This window comes from Globicephala melas, chromosome 16 (assembly GCF_963455315.2).
Source record: "Globicephala melas chromosome 16, mGloMel1.2, whole genome shotgun sequence".
Lineage (NCBI taxonomy): Eukaryota > Metazoa > Chordata > Mammalia > Artiodactyla > Delphinidae > Globicephala > Globicephala melas.
Window position 1 is genome coordinate 53,317,948 of NC_083329.1, and position 25,226 is coordinate 53,343,173.

The 25,226-nt window shown below is 46.3% G+C and overlaps 1 protein-coding gene across 8 annotated transcripts in view; it reads left to right on the forward strand.

Moving 5' to 3' along the window:
* The window catches only part of MAT1A (methionine adenosyltransferase 1A), an 80,861-nt gene that overhangs the window by 50,466 nt on the left and 5,169 nt on the right, over positions 1-25,226 (forward strand). For 3 of the 8 annotated variants that reach the window (XM_030862748.2, XM_070043823.1, XM_060285972.2), the window contains 4 exons: positions 16,939-17,016; positions 17,856-17,978; positions 20,750-20,862; positions 21,218-21,361. In XM_030862748.2, coding sequence (XP_030718608.1) covers positions 16,939-17,016; positions 17,856-17,978; positions 20,750-20,862; positions 21,218-21,361 — 458 coding nt within the window. Of the gene's footprint in view, positions 1-9,496; positions 13,310-16,938; positions 17,017-17,855; positions 17,979-20,749; positions 20,863-21,217; positions 21,362-25,226 lie in introns of those variants that run through there. The other 5 variants (XR_011376773.1, XR_009559253.1, XR_009559254.1 and 2 more) reach the window with 3 other exon arrangements.

The window sequence follows — 25,226 nt, forward strand, 5'->3', positions numbered from 1 at the left end:
ATGCTAGGTTTTGTTTTGCTGTTTGTATCTCCAGAGAATAGACTAGTGCCTGGGACACGACATAGTAGGTGCTCAGTAAATAATTCAGTGAGTAACGTGAATGAACATAAGAGTGAAGGAGCCAAGGTAAATATTTAGTTTAAAAAAATTTTTAGAACAGTTTTTTTAAAAAGTAAATTTGTTTATTTTATTTTTAGCTGTGTTGGGTCTTCTTTGCTGCACATGGGCTTTCTCTAGTTGTGGCGAGCGGGGGCTACTCTGTTGCCATGCACAGGCTTCTCATTGCGGTGGCTTCTCTTGTTGTGGAGCACGGGGTCTAGGCGCATGGGGTTCAGGAGTTGTGGCTCACGGGCTCTAGAGTGCAGGCTCAGTAGTTGTGGCACACAGGCTTAGTTGCTCTGTGGCATGTGGGATCTTCCCAGACCAGGGATTGAACCCGTGTCCCCTGCATTGGCAGGCGGATTCTAAACCACTGCGCCACCAGGAAAGTCCCTAGAACACTTCTGGATTTACGGAATTATTGCAAAGTTAGTACAGAGTTTCTGTGTATTCTGAACCCAGTTTCCCCTATTATTAGCATCTTACAGTGTTATTGGATCTCTTTCTGAGCTCTTCCCTCGGTGATCTTTCCAGTTTTTTCCCCACTCTGGGCCTCCTCTTTTCGGTCTTTTGTCCAGAAAGCTGGGTTTCAGTTACCCCATTCTGCTGTACACTTCGTATGGCCAAGCCTGTATCTGAAGCCAAGTGGCAGAAGATACACACAGAAAAAACAACAGGGATTGGTTCCACTTTCTTGGGATCACAGCTCCTCCATTCAGAGAGGAAGTTTCCCCTCCCTTAGAATTTTAGGTGCCCACGGGCCTCCACTGCCAATTTTGTCACCATGGAATTGTCTGGGGGCTGGGGCTCAAGAGAATGGAAAAAAGAAAAAGAAACCCAAAGGATTTCCCTCCACTCTTGCAAACTTAGGGAATCCCCTTTCCTGCTCTTGATCAAGTCAATAAAAGGGCCTCTCCCAGAGCTTTCTCTGTGTGGGCCCTGGCACCCACTGCTGAGTTTTGCACTGCCTTGGGTCCAGGATACAGGAGTGGGGGGGAAAAAGGGAACCTCACTGCCTTTTTGGTCTCTTCCCCTATTTGCCTACTACTGTTTACTTTTCAGAATCCTCAAACAGCTACTCCATGCATTCTGTCCAGATGTTATAGCTGCATTCAGTGGGAGAGACAGGGTGGAGTGTGCTTATCGTGCTTATTCCATCTTGTTTGGAACTAGAACTCGACAGGTTTAATTAACTCTCAATTTTTTTTTTTTTTTTTTTTTTTGCGGTACGCAGGCCTCTCACTGTTGTGGCCTCTTCCGTTGCGGAGTACAGGCTCTGGACGCGCAGGCTCAGCGGCCATGGCTCACAGGCCCAGCCGCTCCGTGGCATGTGGGATCTTCCCGGACCGGGGCACGAACCCGCGTCCCCTGCATCGGCAGGCGGACTCTCAACCGCTGCACCACCAGGGAAGCCCCAACTCTCAAATTTTTATCTAAGTAACACATACACGGGACTATACCTATATAGATATATGGATATATTTCCTTCAAGAGAAAATATACCAGTGTATGAACTATGCTCATCAACCTATGAGTGGAAGGATGTACTATATTATTTTTCTTTTCTGTATTTTCTAAAAATTTCCCACAGTTACCATAAATTACACCAGAATAAAACTCAACTTTTTTTTTTAAAGAAGCCTAATACAATTGAACCTTGTAATTAGAACCTCACAGCACCATTTAATATGAAACGTTTTGCTTTTATTTCAGTATGAGAAACCAGCCTAAGAAAACCCAGAGGTTTGGGGATGTTGTATTGCTTTCTAGTTTTGGAAACATTTTGCTTATGCCAGTATCAGATACTGTTTTGATTGCTGTAGCTTTGTAGTAAGTTTTGAAATTTGGGACATGTGAGTCCTCCGACCTCATTTTTCTTTTTCAAGATTGTTTTGGCTATTTGAGATCCTTTTCAATTCCATATTAATTTTAAGATAAGCTTTTACATTTGTGCAAAAGAGGCCTCTGGGATTTTGATAGAGATTGCATTGAATCTGTAGATTGCTTTGGGTAGCATTGCCATTGTAACTGTTTGTTTTCCAACCCATGAATATGAGATGTTAGGATTTTTTAAATTTATTTCAGCAATTTTTAGTTTTCCAGTGTAAAAATCTTGAACCTCCTTAAATTTTTCTAATTATTTTATTCTTTCTGATGCTATTATAAATGGAATTGTTTTCTTTTTTTTTAATTAATTTATTTTGGGCTGTCTTGGGTCTTCGTTACGGTGTGTGGGCTTCTCATTGGGGTGGCTTCTCTTTTTTTTTTAACATCTTTATTGGAGTATAATTGCTTTACAATGGTGTATTCGTTTCTGCTGTATAAAAAAGTGAATCAGCTATACGTATACATATATCCCCATATCCCCTCCCTCTTGCGTCTCCCTCCCACCCTCCCCATCCCACCTCTCTGTGGGGTGGCTTCTCTTGTTGTGGAGCACGGGCTCTAGGCTCATGGGCTTCGTAGTTGTGGCACACGGGCTTCAGAAGTTGTGGCTTGTGGGCTCTAGAGCACAGGCTCAGTAGTCGTGGTGCACAGGCTTAGTTGCTCCACGGCATGTGGGATCTTCCCAGACCATGGCTTGAACCCATGTCCCCTGCATTGGCAGGCAGATTCTCAACCACTGCACTACCAGGGAAGCCCTGAAATTGTTTTCTTAATTTCCTTTTCACATTGTTCATTGATCATGTATAGAAATACAACTGATTTTTGTGTGTTGATCATGTACCCCAAAGCTTTGCTGAATTAGTTTATAAGCTCTAATAGTTTACTTTTGTGTGGATTCCTTAGGATTTTCTATATGCAAGATTATGTTATCTGCAAATAGAGATAGTTTTAGTTCTTTCTCTCCAATTTCAGTGCCTTTTATTTCTTTTTCTTGCCCATTTGCTCTGACTGGAACTTCCAGTACAGTGTTGAATAGAAGTGGTGAAATGGGCATCCTTCTCTTGTTCCTGATCTTGGGGGGTGGGGGGGAATCTTTCAGTTATTCGCCTTTGAGTGTAACGTGAGCTGTAGTTTTTCCATAAATGCCGTTTATCATGTTGAGGAAGTTCCTTCTAGTCCAAGTTTGTTTAGTGTTTTTATCATGTAAGACAGGATTTTCCAGATGCTTTTCTTGTATCAAATGAGATGATCGTGTGTTTTTTCCCCCTTCATTCTATCACTATAGTGTATTACACTGATTTTCATATTTTAGTCACCCTTGCATTCCTGGGATAAATCATCTTTGTTCATGATGTGTAATTCTCTTAATATGTTGCTGGAACTTGTTTGCTATTATTTTGTTGAGGACTCTTTCATCTGTATTCATAAGGAAATACAGTATTGGTCTATAGTTCTTTTCTGATGTCTTTGTCTGGCTTTGGTTTCAGTGTAATGCTGGCCAAATAGAATGAGTTAGGAAGTGTTGCCTCCTTTTATTTTTTGGAAGAGTTTGAGAAGGATTGGTATTAATTATTCTTTAATTAAGGATTTGGGGGACTTTACCAGTGAAATCATCTGGATCTGGGCTTTTCATTATTGGAAGGTTTTTGATTGGTGATCCAATCTCTTGACTTGCTATAGTTCTTTTCAGATTTTCTGTTTATTTTTGGGTCAGTTTTTGTAGTTTGTATGTTGCTAGAAATTTGTTCATTTCTTCTAGGTTATCTAATTGGCTTACAATTGTTCATGTATACTCTTATAGTCCCTTTTATTTTAAGGTCTGTACTAATGTCACCAACTTTATTTCTGCTTTTAATAATTTCAGTCTTCTCTTTGATGTCTTTTGGTCCATTGAGCTCAATGTTTATCAATTTTGTTGGTTTTTCAAAGAAGTAACTTTTCATTTTGTTGATTCTATTTTTCCTAGTCTCTATTTCATTTATCTCTGTTCTAATTTCTATTATGTTATCCCTCTGCTAGCTTTGGGTTTAACATGTTCTTCCTAGGTTTTTAAGGTGTAAAATTAAGTTATTGGTTTGGGATCTTTTAAAAAATATATAAGCATTTACAGCTATAAATTTCACTCTGAGCACTGCTTTTGCTACATAACATAAATTTGGTAATGTTTATTTTCCTTCATATCAATGTATTTTCTAATTTCATTTATAATTTCTTTTTGACTCATTTTTGAATCAACACTGTGCAGGTTAATTTTCATGTTTTTGTGAATTTTCTAGTTTTCCTCTTGTTACTGATGTCTATCTTCATTCCATTGTGGTCAAAGAAGATACTTTGTATGATTTCAGTCTTTTCAAATTTGAGAGTTTTGTCACCTAATATATGGTCTATTCTGGAGAATGTTCCATGTGTAGTTGAGAAGAATCTATATTCTGTTTTCGGGGGGACTTTTCTATATGCATCAGTTAGGTCTAGTTGGTCTATAGTGTTGTTCAAGTCCTCTGTTTCCTTATTGATCTTCTGTATAATTCTGTCCATTATTGAAAATGGAATATTGAAATCTCCAACTATTTCTACCTTGAATTCTGTCAGTTTTTGCTCTATGTATTTTGGTGCTCTGTTGTTAGGTGTGTATATGTTTATATTGGTTATATCTTCTCAATGGATTTATCCTTTTATCAATATATAAAGTAATTATTTTGTAACAATTTTTAACTTAAATTCTATTTTCTCTGATATTAGGTTAGCCATCCTAGCTCTCTTCTGGTTATTATTTGGGTAGAATATCTTTTTCCTTCCTTTCACTTTCAGTCTATTTGTGTATTTGAATCTAAAGTGAGTCTCTTATAACAGTATATAGTTGGATCATGTTTTGTTTTTAATACATTCTGCCTTTTAATTGGAGAGTTTAATTCATTTGTATTTAAAATAATTGTGGATGAGAAAGGACTTCAGCCATTTTGCTGTTTCTTTTTCTGTATATACTTTAGGGTTTTTTTTTTCCTTAGTGCTTACCTTACTGGATTTTTTCCTTAGTGGATTACAGTTAACATCTTAAATTCATAGCAATCAAGTTTGAATTAATACCAACACAGTTTCAGTAGTATACAGAGACACTGCTCAGTCGGTCTCCTCTGTCATGTTTATTGGCCCTAATTGCAACTTTATACATACTGTGTCCATTAACAAAGGTTTATAATTGTTTTATACATTTGTCTTTTAAATACAAAAAGAGTTATGAAAGAAAACTCCAATAATACTACCTTTTATGTTTACCTATGTGTATGTACCATTGCATGTACCTGTGTATGTACCATTGTTCTTTCTTTCTTCGTGTGGCTTTGAGTTACTGTCTGCTGTCGTTTAATTTCAGCCCCAGAGCCTCCCTTTAGCATTCCATATAGGGCATGTCTACCGTGACAAACTCCCTCAGTTTTTATTTATCTGAATGTCTTAATTTCCCCTTCATTTTTGAAGTATAATTTTGTTGGATGTAGAATTCTTGGTTGACAGGTTTTCTTTTTTTCCTTTCAATACTTTAAATATGTTATCTCATTGCCTTCTGGCTTCCACAGTTTCTGAAGAGAAATTGTCTGTTAATACTATAGAAGAGGGGCTTCCCTGGTGGCGCAGTGGTTGAGAGTCCGCCTGCCGATGCAGGGGACACGGGTTTGTGCTCCGGTCTGGGAGGATCCCACATGCCGCGGAGCGGCTGGGCCCGTGAGCCATGGCCGCTGAGCCTGCGCATCTGGAGCCTGTGCTCCGCAATGGGAGAGGCCACAACAGTGAGAGGCCTGCATACTGCAAAAAAAAAAAAATACTATAGAAGGTTCCTTGTATGTCATGAGATGCCTCTCTTGCTGCTTTCAAGAATCTCTCTCTGTCTGTCCTTCAGAAGTTTGACTATAATGTGTGTCAGTGTGGATCTCTTTGATTTTATCCTGCTTAGATTTTGTTGAGAATCTTGAATCTGTAAGTTTGTGTCTTTCACCAAATTTGGGAAGTTTTTAAGCATTGTTTCTTCAAGTATTCTTTCTGCCCCTTTCTCTCTCTCCTATCCCTGTGAGATTCCCATATGCACATGTTGTTAAACTTGATGGTATCCTACATGCTTCTCTGACTCTGTTCATTTTTCTTTATTCTTTCCTATTTCTGCTTCTCAAACTGAACAATCTCAGTTGGCCTATCTTCATATTCACTGACTCCTTTGCCTGAATCCGCTGTTGAACCCCTTTAATGAATTCTTGATTTCTATTATTATACTTTTCAGCTTCAAAATTCCTAGTTGGTTCATTTTTATCATTTTTATTACTTTATTGATATTCTGTTTGGTGAGACACCATGCTGGCTTCCTTTAATTTTTTTGTCTGTGGTTCCTTTATACCTTTGAGAATATATGACAGTTGATTTTAAATCTTTGTCTAGTAAGTGCAATGCATGGGCTTCCTCAGGGACAGTTTCTATTAGTTTCTTTTTTTTTTCCTCCTTGCATATGGGCTATACTTTTTTGTTTCTTTGCATGCCTGGTAATTTTTTGTTGAAAAATGGACATTTTGAATATTATAATATGGCAACTCTGGAATAAGATTCTCTTCTCCCTGGCATGTGCTGTTGCCATTTGTTGTGGGTCACTGTTGTTTAATACTTTTCTGAACTATTTTATATTCTTTTGTTGTGTGTGGCCAATGAAGTCTGTGTTCCATTAGCTTAGTGGTTAGCTAGTGTTTTGACAAAGTTTCCTTATATACCTGGATCCTAGAAAAGAAGAAAATACTCTCCCAGTCTTTGCAGAGTGCCTCCATGTTAGGGAATTCTTCAGTGCTTAGCTAGGCCATCTACAACTCTGCCTTACCCTTGACTTCCTGTTTTTGGGACCCTGAAGTTCAGCCACAGGTGAGAACTTAGGGTCTTCTCAGGCCTGTTCTGAGGATCTGTCTGGCTCTGGTCGTGTTCTTGGCCTTCTTGATTCCCTGGTATACATGGTAGCTTTAAAAATCTCTTATTCCCCATATATCTTTTCCCCCAACCTCTTCCTTTCCAGGCTTTTGGTCTATTCTTGCTTGTCCCAAGTGTCACCCTTTGCCTCAGTCTGCTGTGGCCAACACCTTTGCCTTGAAATGCCTTCTGCAAATGCCATCTGGGAAGCTGCCTTTTCCTGTCAGATGGAACCTCCCATTTTCTTGCCTCTCTGCAGGGCTACTTACTGCTCTGAATCCCAGCTCCTGACCTCCCTGGCTTCCCAGCCCTCTACCTCCCTGCCCAGTTATCCCCACCCCTCAGTTGGAGTCAGAGCAGTGTACAAACTCTAATTAATGCTGTGGCTTCTTGGCTGTGAAGTCTCCCCAACTGCCCCCCTCAGAGCCTCCCTTTCTCTCTGCTGCCTTTTAAAATCCTGTAATTCCTTTGGGGTCTAGCTCAGGTTCTGCTTTTTCCACGAAGTCTTTCCACATTTCTTTCTTCCTTTTCAGAATAGCTGTTATATATGGGGTGCTTATTTGGACTTTTTACTGGATGAAGCTCACATAATGCTGAAATTACCTAAAACTTTTTAAATGTACAGTCTGAGTCAGTTATTTTTTTAATTGAAGTATAGCTTATTTACAATTTTATTCGTTTTAGCTGTACAACATAGTGATTCAATATTTTTATAGATTATGCTCCATTTAAAATTACTATAAAATATTGGCTATATTCCCTGTGTTATACATTACATCTTTGTATCTTATTTATTTTATACCTAGTAGTTTGTACCTCTTAATCTCCTTCTTCTATCTTGCCCCTCCCCGCTTCTCCCCACTGGTAGTGACTCGTTTGTTCTCTGTATCTATGAGTCTGTTTCTGTTTTGTTACATTCATTTGTTTTATGTTTTAGATTCCACATATATGTGAAAACATACAGTGTTTGTCTTTCTCTGTGTGACTTACTTCACTAAGCATAATACCCTCCAGGTCCTTCCACGTGGTTGAAAGTGGCAGTTTCATTCTTCTTTATGGCTGAATAATATTCCATTGTGCATGTGTATGTTTATATATATGTGTGTGTGTGTGTGTGTGTGTGTGTATAGTATATATACACACACACACCCCCCCCCACATCTTTTTTTCTTTTTTAAATTAATTAATTAATTAATTAATTTATTTATTTTTGGCTGCTTTGGGTCTTTGTTGCTGCGCACAGGCTTTCTCTAGTTGTGGAGATCGGGGGCTACTCTTCATTGCGGCGTGCAGGCTTCTCCTTGTGGTGGCTTCTCTTGTTGTGGAGCACAGGCTCTAGGCATGTGGGCTTCAGTAGTTGTGGCTCGTGGGCTCAACAGTTGTGGCTTGTGGGCTCTAGAGCACAGGCTCAGTAGTTGTAGCGCACGGCCTTAGTTGCTCCGGGATCTTCCTAGACCAGCACTCGAACCTGTGTCCCCTGCATTGGCAGGCAGATTCTTAACCACTGCGCCACCAGGGAAGTCCCCACATCTTTTCTATTCATCTGTTGATGGACACGTAGGTTGCTTCCACATCTTGGCTATTGTAAATAATGCTGCTATAAACATTAAGGTGCATATATCTTTTTGCATTAGTGTTTTTGTTTTCTTTGGATATATACCCGGGAGTAGAATTGCTGGATCATATGGTAGCTCTGTTTTCTTTCTTTTTTTCTTCCTTTCTTTCTTTCTTTTTTTTGAGGAACCTCCATACAGTTTTCCCTAGTGGCTGTACCAATTTACATTCCCACCAACAGTGTAGGAGGGCTCCCTTTTCTCCACACCCTCTCCAGCATTTCTTATTTGTAGACTTTTTAATGATGACCTTTCTGACTGGTGTGAGGTGGTACCTCATTGTAGTTTTGATTTGCACTTTTCTAATAATCAGAAATGTTAATCATCTTCTCAAGTGCCTGTTGGACATCTGTATGTCTTCTTTGGAAAAATGTCTATTCAGGTCTTCTGCCCATTTTTAAATCAGGTTGTTTGTTTTTTGGATATTGAGTTATAAGAGCTCTTTATATAGTTTGGATATTAACCCCTTATCAAGCATATCATTTGCAAATATCTTCTCCCATTCAGTAGCTTGTCCTTTCGTTTTGTTGATGGCTTCCTTTGATGTGCAAAAACTTTTGAATTTAATTAGGTTCCATTTGTTTATTTTTGCTTTTGTTTCCCTTGCCTGAGGAGACAGATCCAAAAATATATTGTTAAGACTTATGTCAGAGAGTGTACTGTCTATGTTTTCTTCTAGGATTTTTATGGTTTTCAGTCTTACATTTAGGTCTTTAGTTCATTTTGAGTTTATTTTTGTATATGATGTGAGAAAATGTTCTGATTTCATTCTTTTACATGTAGCTGTGTTATGCAATCCCTATCAAAATACCTATGATGTTTTTCACACAACTAGAACAAATAATCCTAAAATTTGTATGGAACCACAAAAGACCCCAAATAACAAAGGCAATCTTGAGAAAAAAGAACAAAGCTAGAGGTGTCATGCTCCCTGACTTCGGACTATACTACAAATCTATAGTAATCAAAACAGTATGGTTATGGCACGAAAATAGACACATAGATCAGTGGAACAGAATAGAGAGCTCAGAAATAAACCCACACACATATGATCAATTAATCTATGACAAAGGAGGCAAAAATATACAATGTGGAAAAGACAGCCTCTTCAATAAGTGGTGTTGAGTCAGTTTTACCTTTTTTCATGAATAAGTTATTTGTGTTCCAGGATGACATATGTGATAAAAGTTTGTGTTTAATGAGGGCAAAAGAAGCAAATATTCCATGTGGTTATTATGCCATTTAAGTTAGGGGAGTTTCTCACCAAAGTTTAGAAATGTTTGCACTTAAACAGCATTTAAGAGGTGGATGCACACTCCACTTCTGCATCAGAGTTTTAGGTCATCAAACTGACCTTTCTTCTGCCTGTGGCATAGCCATCATACATGGCAGTGCAGGGGCAAGCAAAGGGCACCATTGGCCAGCTGCTTTCCACTAGTTCTGCTGCCTCATGGTGTTATGTGGGATAAGGTGCCCTTAAGCTTATTCCTGAAACTGGTCAGTGTGGCTTACATATACTGTTCATCGGAAACATGGTTTTCCACTTGATATTTTACATTTAGAGATTCCTCAGGGGTAAATCTAACTGAAAGTGATATTTTCAAAGGCAGGTTTCTTCAGAGATTAGTCAGCAGAGGTTTAGAGTTGAAGGTTGCTACATGGAAGTGAGATCAACTCTGGGCCTTTGACACGTATTGGACTTAGGTAATCAGTGGGGCTGGGTCGGGGGACATTAGGACAATTCATGCGTAAGGGAGAACGGGACAGTCTTTGCGTAAGGGAGGCTTTAATTTGAGTTTATGATAGCAGATTAGGGCTATGTAGTTCTCGTAGGTTCAGTTCTCTAAGTAATTATGTCATTGCCAAGGTCTGCCAATTATATCTGAAGGGGGCAGATTGATGCTGCTGTTTTAACTCATTGTTGAAGTGCTGTTTCTTTTCACTAACTGGGTAAAATTTATTACAAAAGGGAAATCTTTGGTCTAGTTCAGCATTGCCAGGCCCTTGCATTTTGTCTTTTTATAAAAGGATGCCAATGATTAGTATCTTCTCTGCAGCATTATGGTAACACTAAATAATTAGAAGTTGAAAATATCCAGCCATTGGGGAATGAGTGGTTAAATAATTTACGGTATATCCTCATTGTGGGATATTAGTCAAGTGCTAAAAATGAGGTCTGCCTACATGTTGAGATGTAAAAAGAGAACCATAGTATATTGTGAAAAGCAAGATGCAAATAACATGTATATGGTGAGCTATTTTTTTTTTTCAGAAGAAAATCATGTGTATGTACATAGAAGGTGCTTAGGTAATATTTTATTAAACCCTTATTGTGTGCTAGCACTATGCTCAATACCCAGCATACCCGTGTGATCTCTTGTAGTTCTGACAGCAATGCTCTGAGGTAGGTAATTATTTAACCTGCTTTAAAGATGAGGAAACAGCAGCCTAGAGAGTGTAGGAAGCCTACCCCAGGGTGCATAGTGGGTTAGAGGCAAAACAGGACTCCAGCCCTGAAGCCTGCACTCCCAGCCACCGTGTTTTGTGCACTTCTTGTTAACATTTATCTGCTGAAAGAGCGTACGGTGGCCTAGTAGTTAGTAGGGATGTCATATGAGACTCATAAGATGGATACTCAACTAGGTACCTTCCAGATCTTTCACTCACTCTGCATTTATGTCCAGGCTGCAGAAGCCTCCTGCATACGTTTCTGAAAGTGCCGCTTCTCCGGACCCGACATTGTCCCCTCCATCCCACCCACTCCCCCACCCCCGCCCCATGCCTCTTCGCCCCATGATGCTGTTATTCATTTTGGAATTCAGAGGGCAGTTAGGCTGCTTTGTTTTCTGGCTTCTTGCAAGCTCTAGGAATCTGCACGAGTACTTGAAACTTCATCTTTCTCTTAAAGCACATTTAGAACATAATGGCTGTCGTTGTAAATGCTGCGGTAACCTAGGTCTACAGTTCACATTAAACATTAGCTCACATTGCCTCCAGGCTTGAAACCAGTGTACCCAGAAGAAATTTACAAAAGGACAGTGATGTTGAAATATTTTAAGTGCAAACAGCAGGATTCCTGTGTGTTGACAGGGACAAGGCTATGTTGTCTAAAGTCCCTGTTTGATTCCTCATTTTCCATCCCTTCCCAGTGGCCTCTTCCTCTTTGGACCTTCTGCAGTCTTGTGACTGAGCATTCTAGCCCCCTCTTTGTAAAATGCCTCTGATTAAATGTGTATATGTAAAATCTCTTACTTTATCCCAGAAGACATCGCTTTAATATGGTTTTAATTCCCTGGAGGGATAGTACTGCCACTGTTGACCAGTTGGAAAACTCAAGATTTGGAAAAAAAAAATTTTAAATGCTCCTAAGTACAGAGGGGATTTGGTTGCCAGAACTGTTCATTGGGGCAATTGTGTCCTCTCTTTTGCTTCCCACAGTCCGGTGCTTGATGCACAAGGTTTTGGTTGATTACTTTGTATTGCATTCTAGTGGGAACCAGTTTCTCCACCCATTCTCACTCTCTGTGATCTCAATTCCTTATTGTTCCTTGGGCCTGAGGATGCAGCTAGATCTGAGAGTGGGAGGGAGTGAAGTGAAAGATGCTGTCATTTAGTGTAGGAATTGGTTCAGGATATAATCCTGTCCACTTCTTTTCTTGGTCAAAGCAAAAATAATGCAGGAGTCACGTGAGCAGGATGTTTCTCAAGTGTATAGGACCAATTTATCATAAGAAGCTTTGGGAAACTGGACTCTGATGATTTCCCCATAATGAATCTGCCTCTCAGGAATCCTTTTCCAAAAATCATTGTTCTCTGTAGCCCGTGCGGATACTTTTTTAACATCTTGCTTGTCAATGTGATTGCCAGCGTCTTAGAGAAGTTGACAGTTTCTGTGATTTCTATGAGCAGAAAAATGTGGGCTCAAAAGCTTTTCCTCTAAATGAATCTGTTGTGTAACATCCAAGCTGACTCAGAATATAGGTGCATACTCTTGCTCTGAGAAGGTAGAAGAAGGGGAAGAGCCCAATTCAGACAAGGTGTGGGCGAGGAGGCAGGGCACCCAAGAGCAAAGGCGTCCTGTGCTGTAATCTCAGCCTAAACCATATCTCTGGGCAGGAGTTTTTTGCTTCCTATTTATTTGTATCCCTGAGTAACCACAGACCCCCGCCTCCAACGTGGGATGTTAACCTTGGTGCACTGAGGAGGTGAGCTGCAGAGCTAAAGCAGAGTCCCAGAGGAGCTTCACTTATGCAGAATCTGTACAACCTTCTTTGCCATACATTGGCCACATGCTTAGGACTTGGGAGATGAGAGCTAAGGGCTGAAATTCCTCAAGGTGAGAAGACACACACACACACACACACACACACCCCGGAAGTGGACTCCTCCAATTTTCTCACATGATTATTCAGGCACTTTCACTTTTCCATATATAGGAGTCACTCAGGAGCAAGCTCTGGCCAGTTGGAGGGAGTGACACATCCTTCTCCAGTCCCTCCCTTCTCATCCCTCCGCACCTTTACTCTCACGTGCGCTTGCAGGCACTTAGGCAGAAGTGAGCCCTGTGGCTCTGCGGAGACGAGCCTGTTGGGTTTAAAGAAGGAAACAAACAAACAGAACCCTCAGGCCAAGTCCCAGCATTAAAATTGTTACCTTGAAGAAGCCGAGTGGACAGATTGAAGAGATGAATGGACCGGTGGATGGCTTGTGTGACCATTCTCTAAGCGAGGAAGGGGCCTTCATGTTCACCTCGGAATCTGTAGGAGAGGGGCACCCGGGTGAGTAGGTGGTCCTGGTTGGATGGTGACCTGTACCGGGGTGTCGCTGTTACTGAAGGCCTGGAAAACGGTGTGGGTCAGTAACTGTGAGGGATCTTGGCAAGAACAATATGCAGTATTTTTTTATTCTGTTAATTTGCAGTCTTGTAAAACAGTCACTTGTTATGCAAATAATAGATTGTAAGTTAACGAAGCCGAGGATCTGTGCCGCAGCCCACCACCAGCATCTCACAGCGGGACTGCGACGGAGAACACACGGCTGGTTGGATAAACATGTGTGTAAAATGTATCATCAGGTATTAACTCTATATAGAGAGGTTTTTTTTTTGAGTAAAGCTTTATTATCAATGAGCAGCTTAAGTCAACAGAGAATGTTCCCGCAAGCAAGACCACGGGTCACTAAGTTTTGCATGTAAAGCATGTGCGGTTTAGAAGTGAACGGCGGTGCGTTCTAAACAGGGGCTGAGACGGATCTCTGGAAGAAAATTCCAGCATTTTATTGGGTCTCTGAAAGGTAGGAGGACTGTGATGTGGGGAAACGAGAGAGGCTTCCGTGAAGACCACAGTGGGAGCCTCAACTTTCTGGGACAGTGGTTCCCAGGCTTCAGGGCGCATCAGCGTCACCCCACGGGCTTGTTAGAACACAACGTACTGGGCTCCACCCCCAGAGTTTCTGATTTAGTAGATCTTGGGTGAGGCTCAAGAATTTGCATTCTTAAGAAGTTCCCAGGCGATGCTGCTGCTGCTGATGAGGGAGCCGCACTTTCAGAACCACTGGTCTAGGAGAACCTTGGGGGCCAGACACACTGATTTATGTATTTAAGCACCTCTTCACAATTCGCTGGAGTATTTGAAGTTCTTGGTCACTAATCATCACCAAGTCTAACTTTTTTTCATCTTCCTCATCCTTGTTCTTTCTCAAAGAGCTTTAACTTTCATACCTCGTAGCCCAGCTTTAGATACCTCAGCGCGCTGCTCCTTCCATATGCTTCAGCCGCTGGTTCTCAGCTGGGGAGGGTGTGCCCTTTTCCCGCAAGGGCATTTTGTGGTGGCTGTCACAGCTGTCGGGGGGTGGGGTGGGCGTGGGGTGAGACTGGCATTTAGTGGAGAGAGGCCAGGTGTGCTTCTAAACACCCTGCGTGCACAAGACCATCCCCCACAAAGAAGAAATTTTCCAGCCCCAAAGGTCAGTATTGCCATTGAGAAATCTTGGCTTAAACTGAGTTTTGTATGTGACTTAGCTCAATTCAATGTAAATAGCATCTTTAATTCTGCATGACTTTATGAAGTATCTAGGTTTACTGTACTCATAATCTCAGATCCATTGCTATGTCTAACATATTCTGGACAGCTCCATGACGTACGTATGAAAGCCATATACAGGTTAGGAGATGGCCATAGATAGGATTTGCTCCATGCGGCGGAAGTGGGTGCTTTGTCACGCAGTGGCCAGTGGTCCCATTGTACACACAACAATGTGCTCAATGGACAGAGAATGAAAATTCCAGCCAATCAGTTGGCTGTTCTGTCTACTTAATGGCAGCCCTTCAATTTATCTGATTCTCCTTGCGCTTGCCACTATAAATTAGCCATTCATGTTAAGACAGTTTCCTTGGTGGCTTTCTGCTTGTCATTCCAGTGCTGAATTCCTCTCCATCAGAAAGATAAAATTAATGCTTCTTTTTCAACTTCCAAGAAAACCAACTATTGGCTGTCTTAAGACTACTAAGTGATATTGATAGAAATTTCGAAAGCCTCAAGAAAGAGTTCAGAAAGGACCTCCTAAGGCATTATCTTAGTCTGTGAAGCTGTCTTAATACCCTTGCTCAACTCCAGCTTTATCCTTAGTATCCCTTATCCTATTTCCCTGTGTGCACTGGAAACATGTGACCTGTGTCGTCTAAACGAGCAGAGTCATCCGTGGTCGTTGTGTGAGTGGCTCCTAGGAGGCCTGATGGCTGGGTCTAAAGTGGACATTTGGGCAGCAGGAGGCCATGATTGGTAGGGGGTTGCAGAGGCATGGACTCAGGCAAACCTAGATTTATGACCAGGATCTGCAGGAAGATAGAAAAACTCAAATATATGTTTAGTAGCAGTTTCTGAAGGAAAGATTAGAGAATTCACCTTCAGATTAACTAACATTTTAACTACAGAGCTTAATAGGCACTTTCAAAAGCAGAAATGCTTGATTCTGGACCTGCGTTCTTAATTTAAAAACTTAAAAAAGACAGGAGGGACACAAGGAGATTTTGGAGGTGACGGATGTTTATTAAACCCTGATGGTGGTGATGGTAATACAAGTATGTACATGTGACCAAGCTTAGCAAATTACATACATTAATTATATGCAGATTTTTATATACCAATTATACCCAAATAAAGCTGGAAAAAAACTTATTAATTTACTAAGAGCAGACTCTATGGGTATTTTTGAACACTAAACGAGATGTAATATGTGTAAATAGATGTCACTTTTTTTTCTGAATTGGTGAACATAACGCCAAAGCAAGAGTGGATTTTTCCACAGTGTCTACATACTCGACCATGGGGAGTCTTTTTTAAAAAATTTATTGATTTACTTGTTTTATTTTTGGCTGTGTTGGGTGTTTGTTGCTACATGCAGGCTTTCTCTAGTTGCGGCGAGCGGGGGCTACTCTTCGTTGCGTTGCGCGGGCTTCTCATTGTTGTGGCTTCTCTTGTTACAGAGCACGGGCTCTAGGCACATGGTCTTCAGTCGTTGTGGCTCGCGGGGTCTAGAGCGCAGGCTCAGTGGTTGTGACGCACGGGCTTAGTTGCTCCGCGGCATGTGGGATCTTCCCGGGCCAGGGCTCGAACCCGTGTCCCCTGCATTGGCAGGCGGATTCTTAACCACTGCGCCACCAGGGAAGCCCCAGGCCATGGGGAGTCTTTAAGGCAAATCGTAGAATAAGATGAAATGCCAGTTCATGTTGGACTCTTTGTCAATCCCACCTTGATTGAGGAGGTCAAACCCAGCTGTTAGGATATCTGGCTTTCAGGAGGCTGAGTGACGGCGGGAAGGATCTGAGAGCTGCTTGTGGAAGTATTCTGCAAAACAGCAGTGGCAGTAATGTGCAGAGGTTCTCTTACGCGATTCTTACAGGTGTAGTCCCAGAACCGGGTGTGGTATTTTCTACACAGCGCACTGCATCTTGCGGGACCAGCGGTACCATGTGTCTGTCCCATCCTAGTCCGCCTCTTGGCACCTAATCTTACTGATGTCATCAGTTATATTTTAACTTCTGTTTCTAGGACTTTTCTAGATGTTAGAATTAAAGGGAATATGCTGAGGGATGAGATACTTTTTAGTTAGAAGAATATGCGTGTGTGTGTGTGTGTGTGTGTGAAATGCTTTAGGCTCTTGTAACTGGTTTTGGAATATATTTCTCTTTTTAGGGAATTTTATGACTTTATATAATATACATCATCCAATATTAAGGCAGAAATGGGAAGAAATTAAAATTCCAAAAAATTTATAATTTCTTATATTTAAAAAGTGTCCTCTTAGGTAGATTCGATATGTAAACTGACGAAGTATCTAATTATTTTAACATTTCAGTTTGCTAGGCTTAATATTCCTGTGATTCTTACACATGTTCATTCTCTTCCAGATAAGATCTGTGACCAGATCAGCGATGCAGTGCTGGATGCGCACCTCAAGCAGGACCCCAGTGCCAAGGTGGCCTGCGGTAAGAAACGCCTAATCCCTCCTGCTGGAGACCTGAGTGGGCTGAGCTTGAAACCTTTGCCTGTGTTGAAGTCTTCAGCACAGCAGAGAGCCAGGGGCTTCAGAACCTGGAGGGCTCCAGGGGTGGTAGGTCTAGCCCCCTCACTTTACTGAGGAGATCTTGGGTGCAGCTTAATCAGGGCCTTGGCCAAGGTCATGGGGTAGGGGTCCCGGCGTGGAGATCAGAGCCCCGATCTCCTCACGGTCAGCACCCTGTCCTTTTTGCTGTACAGACCCGCCCTTCCCTCTCCAGGGCCACCCTAGCCCCCAGAATGAGCACTGTAGGGACCCGTGCCCCTCTGAGGGTGAACTTCACCCTGACATCTTTACAAATAACCTGCCTTGATTCTCTGCTCAGGACCCCACGCCTAAAGCCTGCAGTGGAGTTTTAGCAATACGGGGGCGGGAGAGGCCTCACGTATGTTGGCTGCATTCTGCATTCTCTATGACCGCATACAGCCAGCGTCTCATTCTAATCCCCAAAGCAGTCTTATGATTATCTTCACCCAACAGCTGAGGCTGAATAAGTAGTTCAGGGTCAGGCAAGTGTGCGACAGTAAGTGCGAGGTATGAAAACTCGGGTGTGACCAATTCTCTGCGAGCCGCAGTTCTCCGGGTGGCCTGTGAAGATGGTCAGCACTTGTGCCGGGATTTACTCTCCTTATTAGCGTCATGAGTTTTCCTTCTGGAGTCCATTCCTTGCGCGGCTCCTTGCGTGTCTCTGTCTCAGCACTGTGAGAGGTCCAGGTGTGGAGCCCCCTTCGCCAGCACATGGCCACTAACATGTCTCCTTCCCTTCAGAGACGGTGTGTAAGACGGGCATGGTGCTGCTGTGCGGGGAGATCACCTCCATGGCCATGGTGGACTACCAGCGGGTGGTACGGGACACCATCAAGCACATCGGCTACGACGACTCGGCCAAGGGTGAGGCCAGGGCCCCAGGGCTGAGTCCCACCTGAGGCTCTCCATCTCCTGGAAGAGCAGATACCTCCCAGGGGAAGAAGGCTCCTAGGCCTGCCTGCCAGGGTCCAGGGCTCCCAGCCTCTGGCACAACAGTGTGGCAGCCCAGGGGGATCAGCCTCTGTCCAGCCATGGCTGCCTTTGGTCTTGTTTATGGTCCTGCCATCTTGGAAGAGGAGGAAGCTCCCAGTACAAGGAGCTGCCCTCTGCTGGGGCCGTGTTCTCTGCCGGGCTCTGGGGCTGGTCTCTGTGTGCGTCTTCCTACCTAACTGTTCAAGGAGCTCTGCTCTGCTCCTCATGCAGATGAGGAAGTTGAAGCTTCCATATGTCGGTAACTTGTGTAAGGTGACACGATCAGTAAGTGGCTGCCCCCCGCCCCCCGGTTGGGACTCCTGCACTTTCTACTAGGTTATGCTGCTTCCCCACATAGACAAAGAAGAAGGTGACTCAGTCCAGAACGGGTGCCGAAAGCAGGCAGAGGAGACAGGCTGGCCCAGGGTAGCTCCAGTGCCAGGCAGTGTGGGAGCCTACGACCCAGCGAAGGGGCCCAGGCCCTGGCGGGAGCTGAGGAAGAGCTCTGTGATGGGGTGGGGGTGAGAGCTGGAGAGAACTGAGGGCCCTGAAGCAGACTCCCACACCGGGGACCGGGCAGGCTGGGAAGGGGCCCAGCCTGGAGGGCGTGAAAAGACAGGGTGCAAGGGCCAGATACTAGGGCCAGTGTACACTACGTTGTACTTATGGGTTGTTTGGGCTGATGTGTGGCATCTTTGTGGGTCAGGACAGGCTGGGGTGACGTGCACGCATCTCCATAAGTGAGAGAGGCGCTCTCTGCGTGAGGGCGCGGACACACAGAAGCTCAGTGCAGCCACCTTCTGGCTCGCTCAGAGGACTCGCTTGAGCGCACGAAAGTTTTGGGGGTATATCAAGAATCGCTGGGAGGAAACCAGTGAGTACAGGTCGGTTCTCCCAGCCAGCATGTGGGGTGTCCGCGGAGGAGACGCGTCGTCCCAGAGCAGCAGCCTCCTGACACGTTACCACGCAGAGCCTTCGCCCTGTTCTACCAGGAAGAGCCGACTTGTTTATGTACACTTAGACCTTGTTCAAGAGCGAACCTTGCTCTGCGTTAGGCAGCAGGAACGTTTCCCAGAGGTACAACGTCCCCCGGAAAGGGAGGAGTGGGAGCGCGCCCACCTGTGCCTGTCAGTGCGCCTGCACCAAGCGGCCAGCAGGCTGCGGGCTGGCCTGCAGCCACAAGGCCCTAGGCTAGTGGCTCCCCCTGCCCCTTCCAAGCCCTCCTCCTCTCCCCTTAGTCCCCTGAACTCTGTTCTCCTGAGTCACTTGGAGCCTTTAATTTTCAGCGCTAAGAAGATTTATTATTTAGACCCGGAGTGAGGAGGTGAGTCCTCGGCAGCTAAAGATTGTTCCCTAAAGGTTGTTCCTTGGTTTGTGCATTCAGAAATGTGCACTGCGAACAGGGGCTGCAGAGGACAGAGGTGGCCTGATGGCTCCTGAGCGGGGGCACTGCCTGGCATTAGTGATACAGTACAGGGTGCCCGGCGGCCAGTCGGAGGCAGAGTGTGCAGTGAAGAGCTGCGGGGGGGGACTGTCCAAGGACGTTTTCAGAGAGCTAGATGGACTTGTGGAGGGGGATGGGAGGCAGAGGAGGAGCATTCTAGGCAGAGAGCCCTAGTGGAGGTGGCAGAGGAGGTTGTGTTTAAGGCTAAGCCCGAGATCCCGTGGGCTGAGAGCTCTCAGCCCGGAAGGCCTGGCTGGAGCTGAGCGGTTTCCGGTTTACTTCCTTTGGCGGCAGGTCCCCACTTGAAGCATGAGCATAAACGATAGATCGAACCTAGGCTTTTTTGTTTTAATAAGCCCATTCTGGCCACATGGGTAGGAGGACAGACTGGAAAGAGGGTGACAGTCATCTCGTCACTGATACGTGTCCCTGTGGTGAGGCCTCTGTGCGTTTTAGCTCCTCGTTTGTGTCCGTCCTGTAGCTGAGCCCAGTGAGGACCAGTGTCGGAGAGGTTGTGCTGTCTGCCCGGCGGCTCCCTCTCAGGGCTCCTTGGCCTGGGCTGCTGCTACCCAGGACTCCACGTCCCAGGCCCCAGCCCGCTGTGCCCACCTGCGGGGGACTGGCCTCCATCTCTGTGCTTGAGCTTTGGGGATGGCCTGAAGGGGCCTCGGCCTCCAGAGGTGTGGTTTTTCCATTTTGCTCCAGGCCGCGGGCCCGTCTCGGGCTCAGGGGACTCTGGCTCCGGGAGTGTCTCTGGATGGTTCACATGCACCGTATTGTTCAGTATATTTGATGCTTGGGTTTGGCATGTGCCTGGGCTTTTGAAAGGGCCCTTGATGTTCATTCAGTGCAGTGATTTTCCACCTGGGTCCTGGGAGGTGCCTCTGGGAGAGGCAAAGGGGGCAGGGCCGTGAGTCACCCACCTGCCCTTCAGCCAGGGCAGCTGTAGCTGCTATTTGATCTTCATACTGCTGCTCTGTGTAGGATATATATTTTTAATCGAGGTGTAATTTAATACTCTGTGGAGGATTTTTTTTGGCTGAAGAGTTGCACGTGATAGGATGGGAAGGATACTGATGTTCCCCGTCCTGGGCCTCAGCTCTGGGCCCAGACGGATGGTAGAGAGACCACCCACGCCGCTAAATGCCCTGTCGTGTGCCGAGCAGTCCCCCAGGAGCTCCAGCCTCCCTCTGCTCAGGCCTGCTCTCCTTGTGCCTAGGCTTTGACTTCAAGACCTGCAACGTGCTGGTGGCTTTGGAGCAGCAGTCCCCGGATATTGCCCAGTGTGTCCATCTGGACAGAAACGAAGAGGATGTCGGTGCCGGAGATCAGGTCACTAAACGCTGAGCGTTGGCCCTGCGTCAGGACGGTAGTGCAGTGTGCTCTGTGTGAGGGGCTAGCCGGGGAAGTTCATATGTAATGGACTGAATGCACTATGGGGTAGACCCCCGTCCCCATGCCTGGAGTGAGTCACCCCTTCTTCAGGGTAGCGACTTGAGGGCAGGGAGGGTTGGGGACACCCGGTGTGGGCTTGTCTCCCCTTCTAGAGTGTTGAGTTCGGGGACCACGTCTTCCCCTCCACAAGTGCCCAGTGCTAAAGTTACATACCCGCGAGGATGGAGGGCCAGTGGGGCTTTAGATTTGAGGAGGGTTGTTGCCTGTGGTCTGAAGCAGGTGTCTGCTGCAGGGCCTGATGTTCGGCTACGCCACAGACGAGACGGAGGAGTGCATGCCCCTCACCATCATCCTGGCGCACAGACTCAACGCCCGCATGGCGGAACTGCGGCGCTCGGGGCAGCTCCCCTGGCTGCGGCCTGACTCCAAGACGCAGGTGAGCCCCTGCCCTCCGCCCCCTGTGGGGCTCCAGACGCGTGCCTCAAACACCACCCCCCTTCCTCTTGATTCTGATCGTTGTTAGATCCAAATGTTCCGTCTGGGCATTCAAAGAATTGTTGATTCTGAAAAGAACTATTTGTTTCAAAAATCTTCAGCTCCAGATCTTTTCTCCCCTGCCCCCAACACTTTATTATGAAAAATTTCAGAAGACACAGAAAAATGAAAAGAGCAGTTCTAGGTTTTTAGTGCGGGGGCTTTCTTAGCATAAGTTGACTCTAGTAATATGATTCCCCAATTCCTGCCACAAACCTCCTCTGTAACAGGTTTCAGACTTTCGGTCGCTGCCTATCAGGTCTCCACGTCTTGAGCAAACCTTGAACACGCCGTGAACAAGTACTGTCTGCAGCTCGCTGTGGCCCTTTCGCTTTGTTTCTCATAAAAAGGCTTTGCCGATTCTGACTGTCTGTGGCAAAGCCGCCCTGACCCCTGTGCTCCCTGCAGTGAAGAAATCCGCACCGACGTCTGTATTGTTTGAAGGCCGGTGGTGATGCATGTGTTGGCACACGCAGAGGCCTCCTGTCCGCCTCCTCTCCCTGCACCCTGACGGCCCCGATGGCCCCTCTCCTCAAGGCTTCCTTCCCCAGCTCCTCTTCCACACTCCAGTGGGGTCTTGGCACTTCCTCTTCCACGCTCTTTCCTCCTGCCCACGCTTGTGAATCCAGCCTTCACCTCTGCACGCTCCGCTTCCAGATCTTCCCCCTGCAGGTCTAACTGAATCACCAGCCCCATTTCTCATTCACCCAGCAAACACCCGGGCCCTGGGAGCTCTCCTCAGCTGAAGGAGTGCGATGGAGCCCACCTTTTCCCGGCCCTGTCTGTCTCCACTCTACCTGGGCTCCCGTTTTCCCTCTAGTGCATCCCGTCCGCTCCAGCCCCTTTTCCCAGGCCAGGCCCAGGAACAGTGCTGTGTCCTCCCAAAGGTTCTCCCTGCCTGGAAACTTCAGTTAATTCCCTTTGGGCTTCACTTTTAATTTCCTTGTATCTGCTCAGAATTGTCTACAACTTTCTGCCTCCTTCCTACTCGTTATTCTGGTATTTAACGCCTTGTATGGTCTTCCAGCTTTACCTTCTTCTGTCCCCACCCCCAGTCTTTGCTTAAACCATATCCTTTCACTCATGCTCCCCTTTTTTCTCGGTCCTTTGCACCTGCGCTCCCACACTTCGCCTTCCTTGGAAGCTTTCTCCGGCCCCCACCTGTCCGTCAGTGGCCAGCGTGGTTCCCACCTCCTCGTGGTCTTCTCTGGCCGCCCTCAGGTGGGACCTCCTCTTGACCCCGCACTTGGAATTTGGCTCACGTGGTTTTATAGCTCAGCGTGGTGCACGCGACTCTGTCCCGTTCCTCCAGCTTCACAGAGGCGCATCCTTCTCACCGCAAGTGTAAGGCCACACAAGGCAGAAGTTGCATATCGGCTGTACCTGGGGCAAGGGAGTACCTCTGTGGCCTAAAAGAAACCCACCCTTTGACTTCTGGTGTTATCCACATGACCCCCAAGGTGAGAAGTGGAACCATGAGCATCCCTCAGGTGTTCTTTGAGGTTGTGGGCAGGAGAGCTAAAACATGTAGATTGTGATGGTACCGAAAGAAAAGAGCCCTCCTCGTCCTGTGGCAGAGCTGTGCTGTGATGGGAAGCAGGTTGGAGATTCACAGAAAAGGAAATCCTAGAACAGGGATGGGAGGAAGTAAGTGGGGTGACTCGGGTTTCCTTCTCCCCGCCTGAGGGTAAGGACTGGAGGGTCCACCTACTGGACCCGCTGAAATAGGAAAGACCTCCTGTATTTGCTTAGTAATAGAACGTTTCTGAGTTCAGGAGGCAGTGAGGGAGGGAGGGGAGGATGGGCTCTTCCAGGCTTTCCCTTCTTGCAAGGAGACACTGAATTCTCTTACAAATGCTACTTTGGATACCAGTCGGCCTCACTCCCCTGCCGCAGCCAGCGGGCATCAGAGAGGGTGCGGGGGTCTGCTGACGGAGCCTCTCCCTGAGGCCCTCGGCCGGCCTCCACGCGGCTGCTGCACTGGGACGGGCACCCTGCCAGGAACAATGTCTGGGCCTTCTCCTCTATACCTTACTGGTAAAGGATTTTCATCATCTACCCAGAGTGTCGACTGTGAACAGGAGGAACCTTTCCACCTGAGCAAATTCTTGCTGCTGATACTGAGAATTGAGTGGCAGCACGGATGGCTGTTTTTGTACCTGGCCAGAGTTGTGTTTTCCACGGTGTACTTTTCCCCACATCTTGCTGACGTGATGAGATAAGAGCGATGCTTGGGGCCCTTTGCTCTGCCACAGCTCTGCTTGGGGTTTGTGGCAGGGCAGGGGAGTCGGTAGCAGTGGAGATGGGCCTCAGCAGCTGCGCAGGATAGGAGCCTTCTCCTGAGGCCAGGTGCAGCAGGTCTGGTCCCAGAGCCGCCACAGGGCCTCCCCTCTGGAGCCCGCCAAGCCCCCAACTCCAGCTCCCTCTCACAGGGCCCTGTGTGCACGCAGCCCAGAGCACTCTCAGAGCACAGGCGGTGTGCGTCTGCCCATCTCACTAGGATCAGGCATCGTGGGGTCAGGGCTCTTTCCCTTCCTTCTTCTGGATCCCACCCTTTGGCTCTTTGGACCAGGCAGGACATAGAGTAGAGTTTGATACACATCCCATGTTTGATGGATATCTGAGGGGCCTTTGGGCAGGCCGGGACCTCGCCTCAGGCATAGCCCCAGGGGCCACTGTTTGCTGCCCTGTGGTCCTGTCAAGGCCCTTGGGGTGGGGAGCAGTCATGTGCCTGCCGGCCAGTGTCCCTGCCAGACCATGCAGCATAGCTGCACTCCTGCAGGCGCACAGCCCCTCTGGGCACTGCCCTTGTGGGTCCATGCTGCCTCGGGTAGTGACGGGGCCTGTGGCTCCAGCCTTGAGGGTCTCGGGTGACGACCTTGTGCTGGGCAGAGCTGCAGGCACCGGGCCGCACGGCGCACGGTCACAGCCCACCTCTGCTGGCTGTGCGATCTTGAGCTCTAGTGTTTATGTTCTGGAAGCTCAGCTTTCTTGTCTTTAAAGTGGGGCTGGTGACAGCTTCTCACAGCTTGTGGCATGGCTTGTCGCGTACGGTACACACTCGGTCTGGCTGAGTGTGTTTTGCTGGCTTCTCTTTTCTTTTCCCAGCCTCATCTGCCATCCTCACCATCCCTTTCCCTCTCGCTCTGTAAGCCCAGGGTGCCCAGGCTGCTCTCCTTCGTCACCGGACAGATCAGGCTGTGATGTCGGACTCTCGCGCCCTCCTGATGTGTCGGTAGAGGACAGAGTGCGGAGGCATTTTCTCTGCTGCTCTGGGCGGGACACAGCGTTGGGGGCAGGCAGAGCAGTGTTGGCTCCTGGGCTTTTCACCGACTGGCGTGTGACTTCAGGGAAGTTGTTTCACTTCTCAGAGCCTGGTCTTCCTCATTTGTAAAGTGGAGACAGTAATGCCGATCTTGCTGGGATGGTTTAAATATTCATCGATAATACATAGAGTGGGCACAGAACTGACCCACGCTGGAGGGAGTGAACCCCGCTCTGTCCCTGTGGCCTGCCCTGCGCGGGAGCTGCAGGCAGGATCCTTCCCTCCACGCGCTCTGCTTTTCCTTGCTCTTGTGCAGACACACAGAGGCTGGTGACCCAGAGTTTGCTGCTCCCTCCACTTCAGTCCTCCTGGCTCGAGTCCCTGTCACCCTGTCCCTCCAGCAGGCAAGGCCTCTGGCCCCATATGCTTCCAGAGCTCCTCCACCGAGGGGGCCGGGGCAGTGGGCGTGTGGCCTGTGGACTCCTGTGTTCCTTGGTGGGAG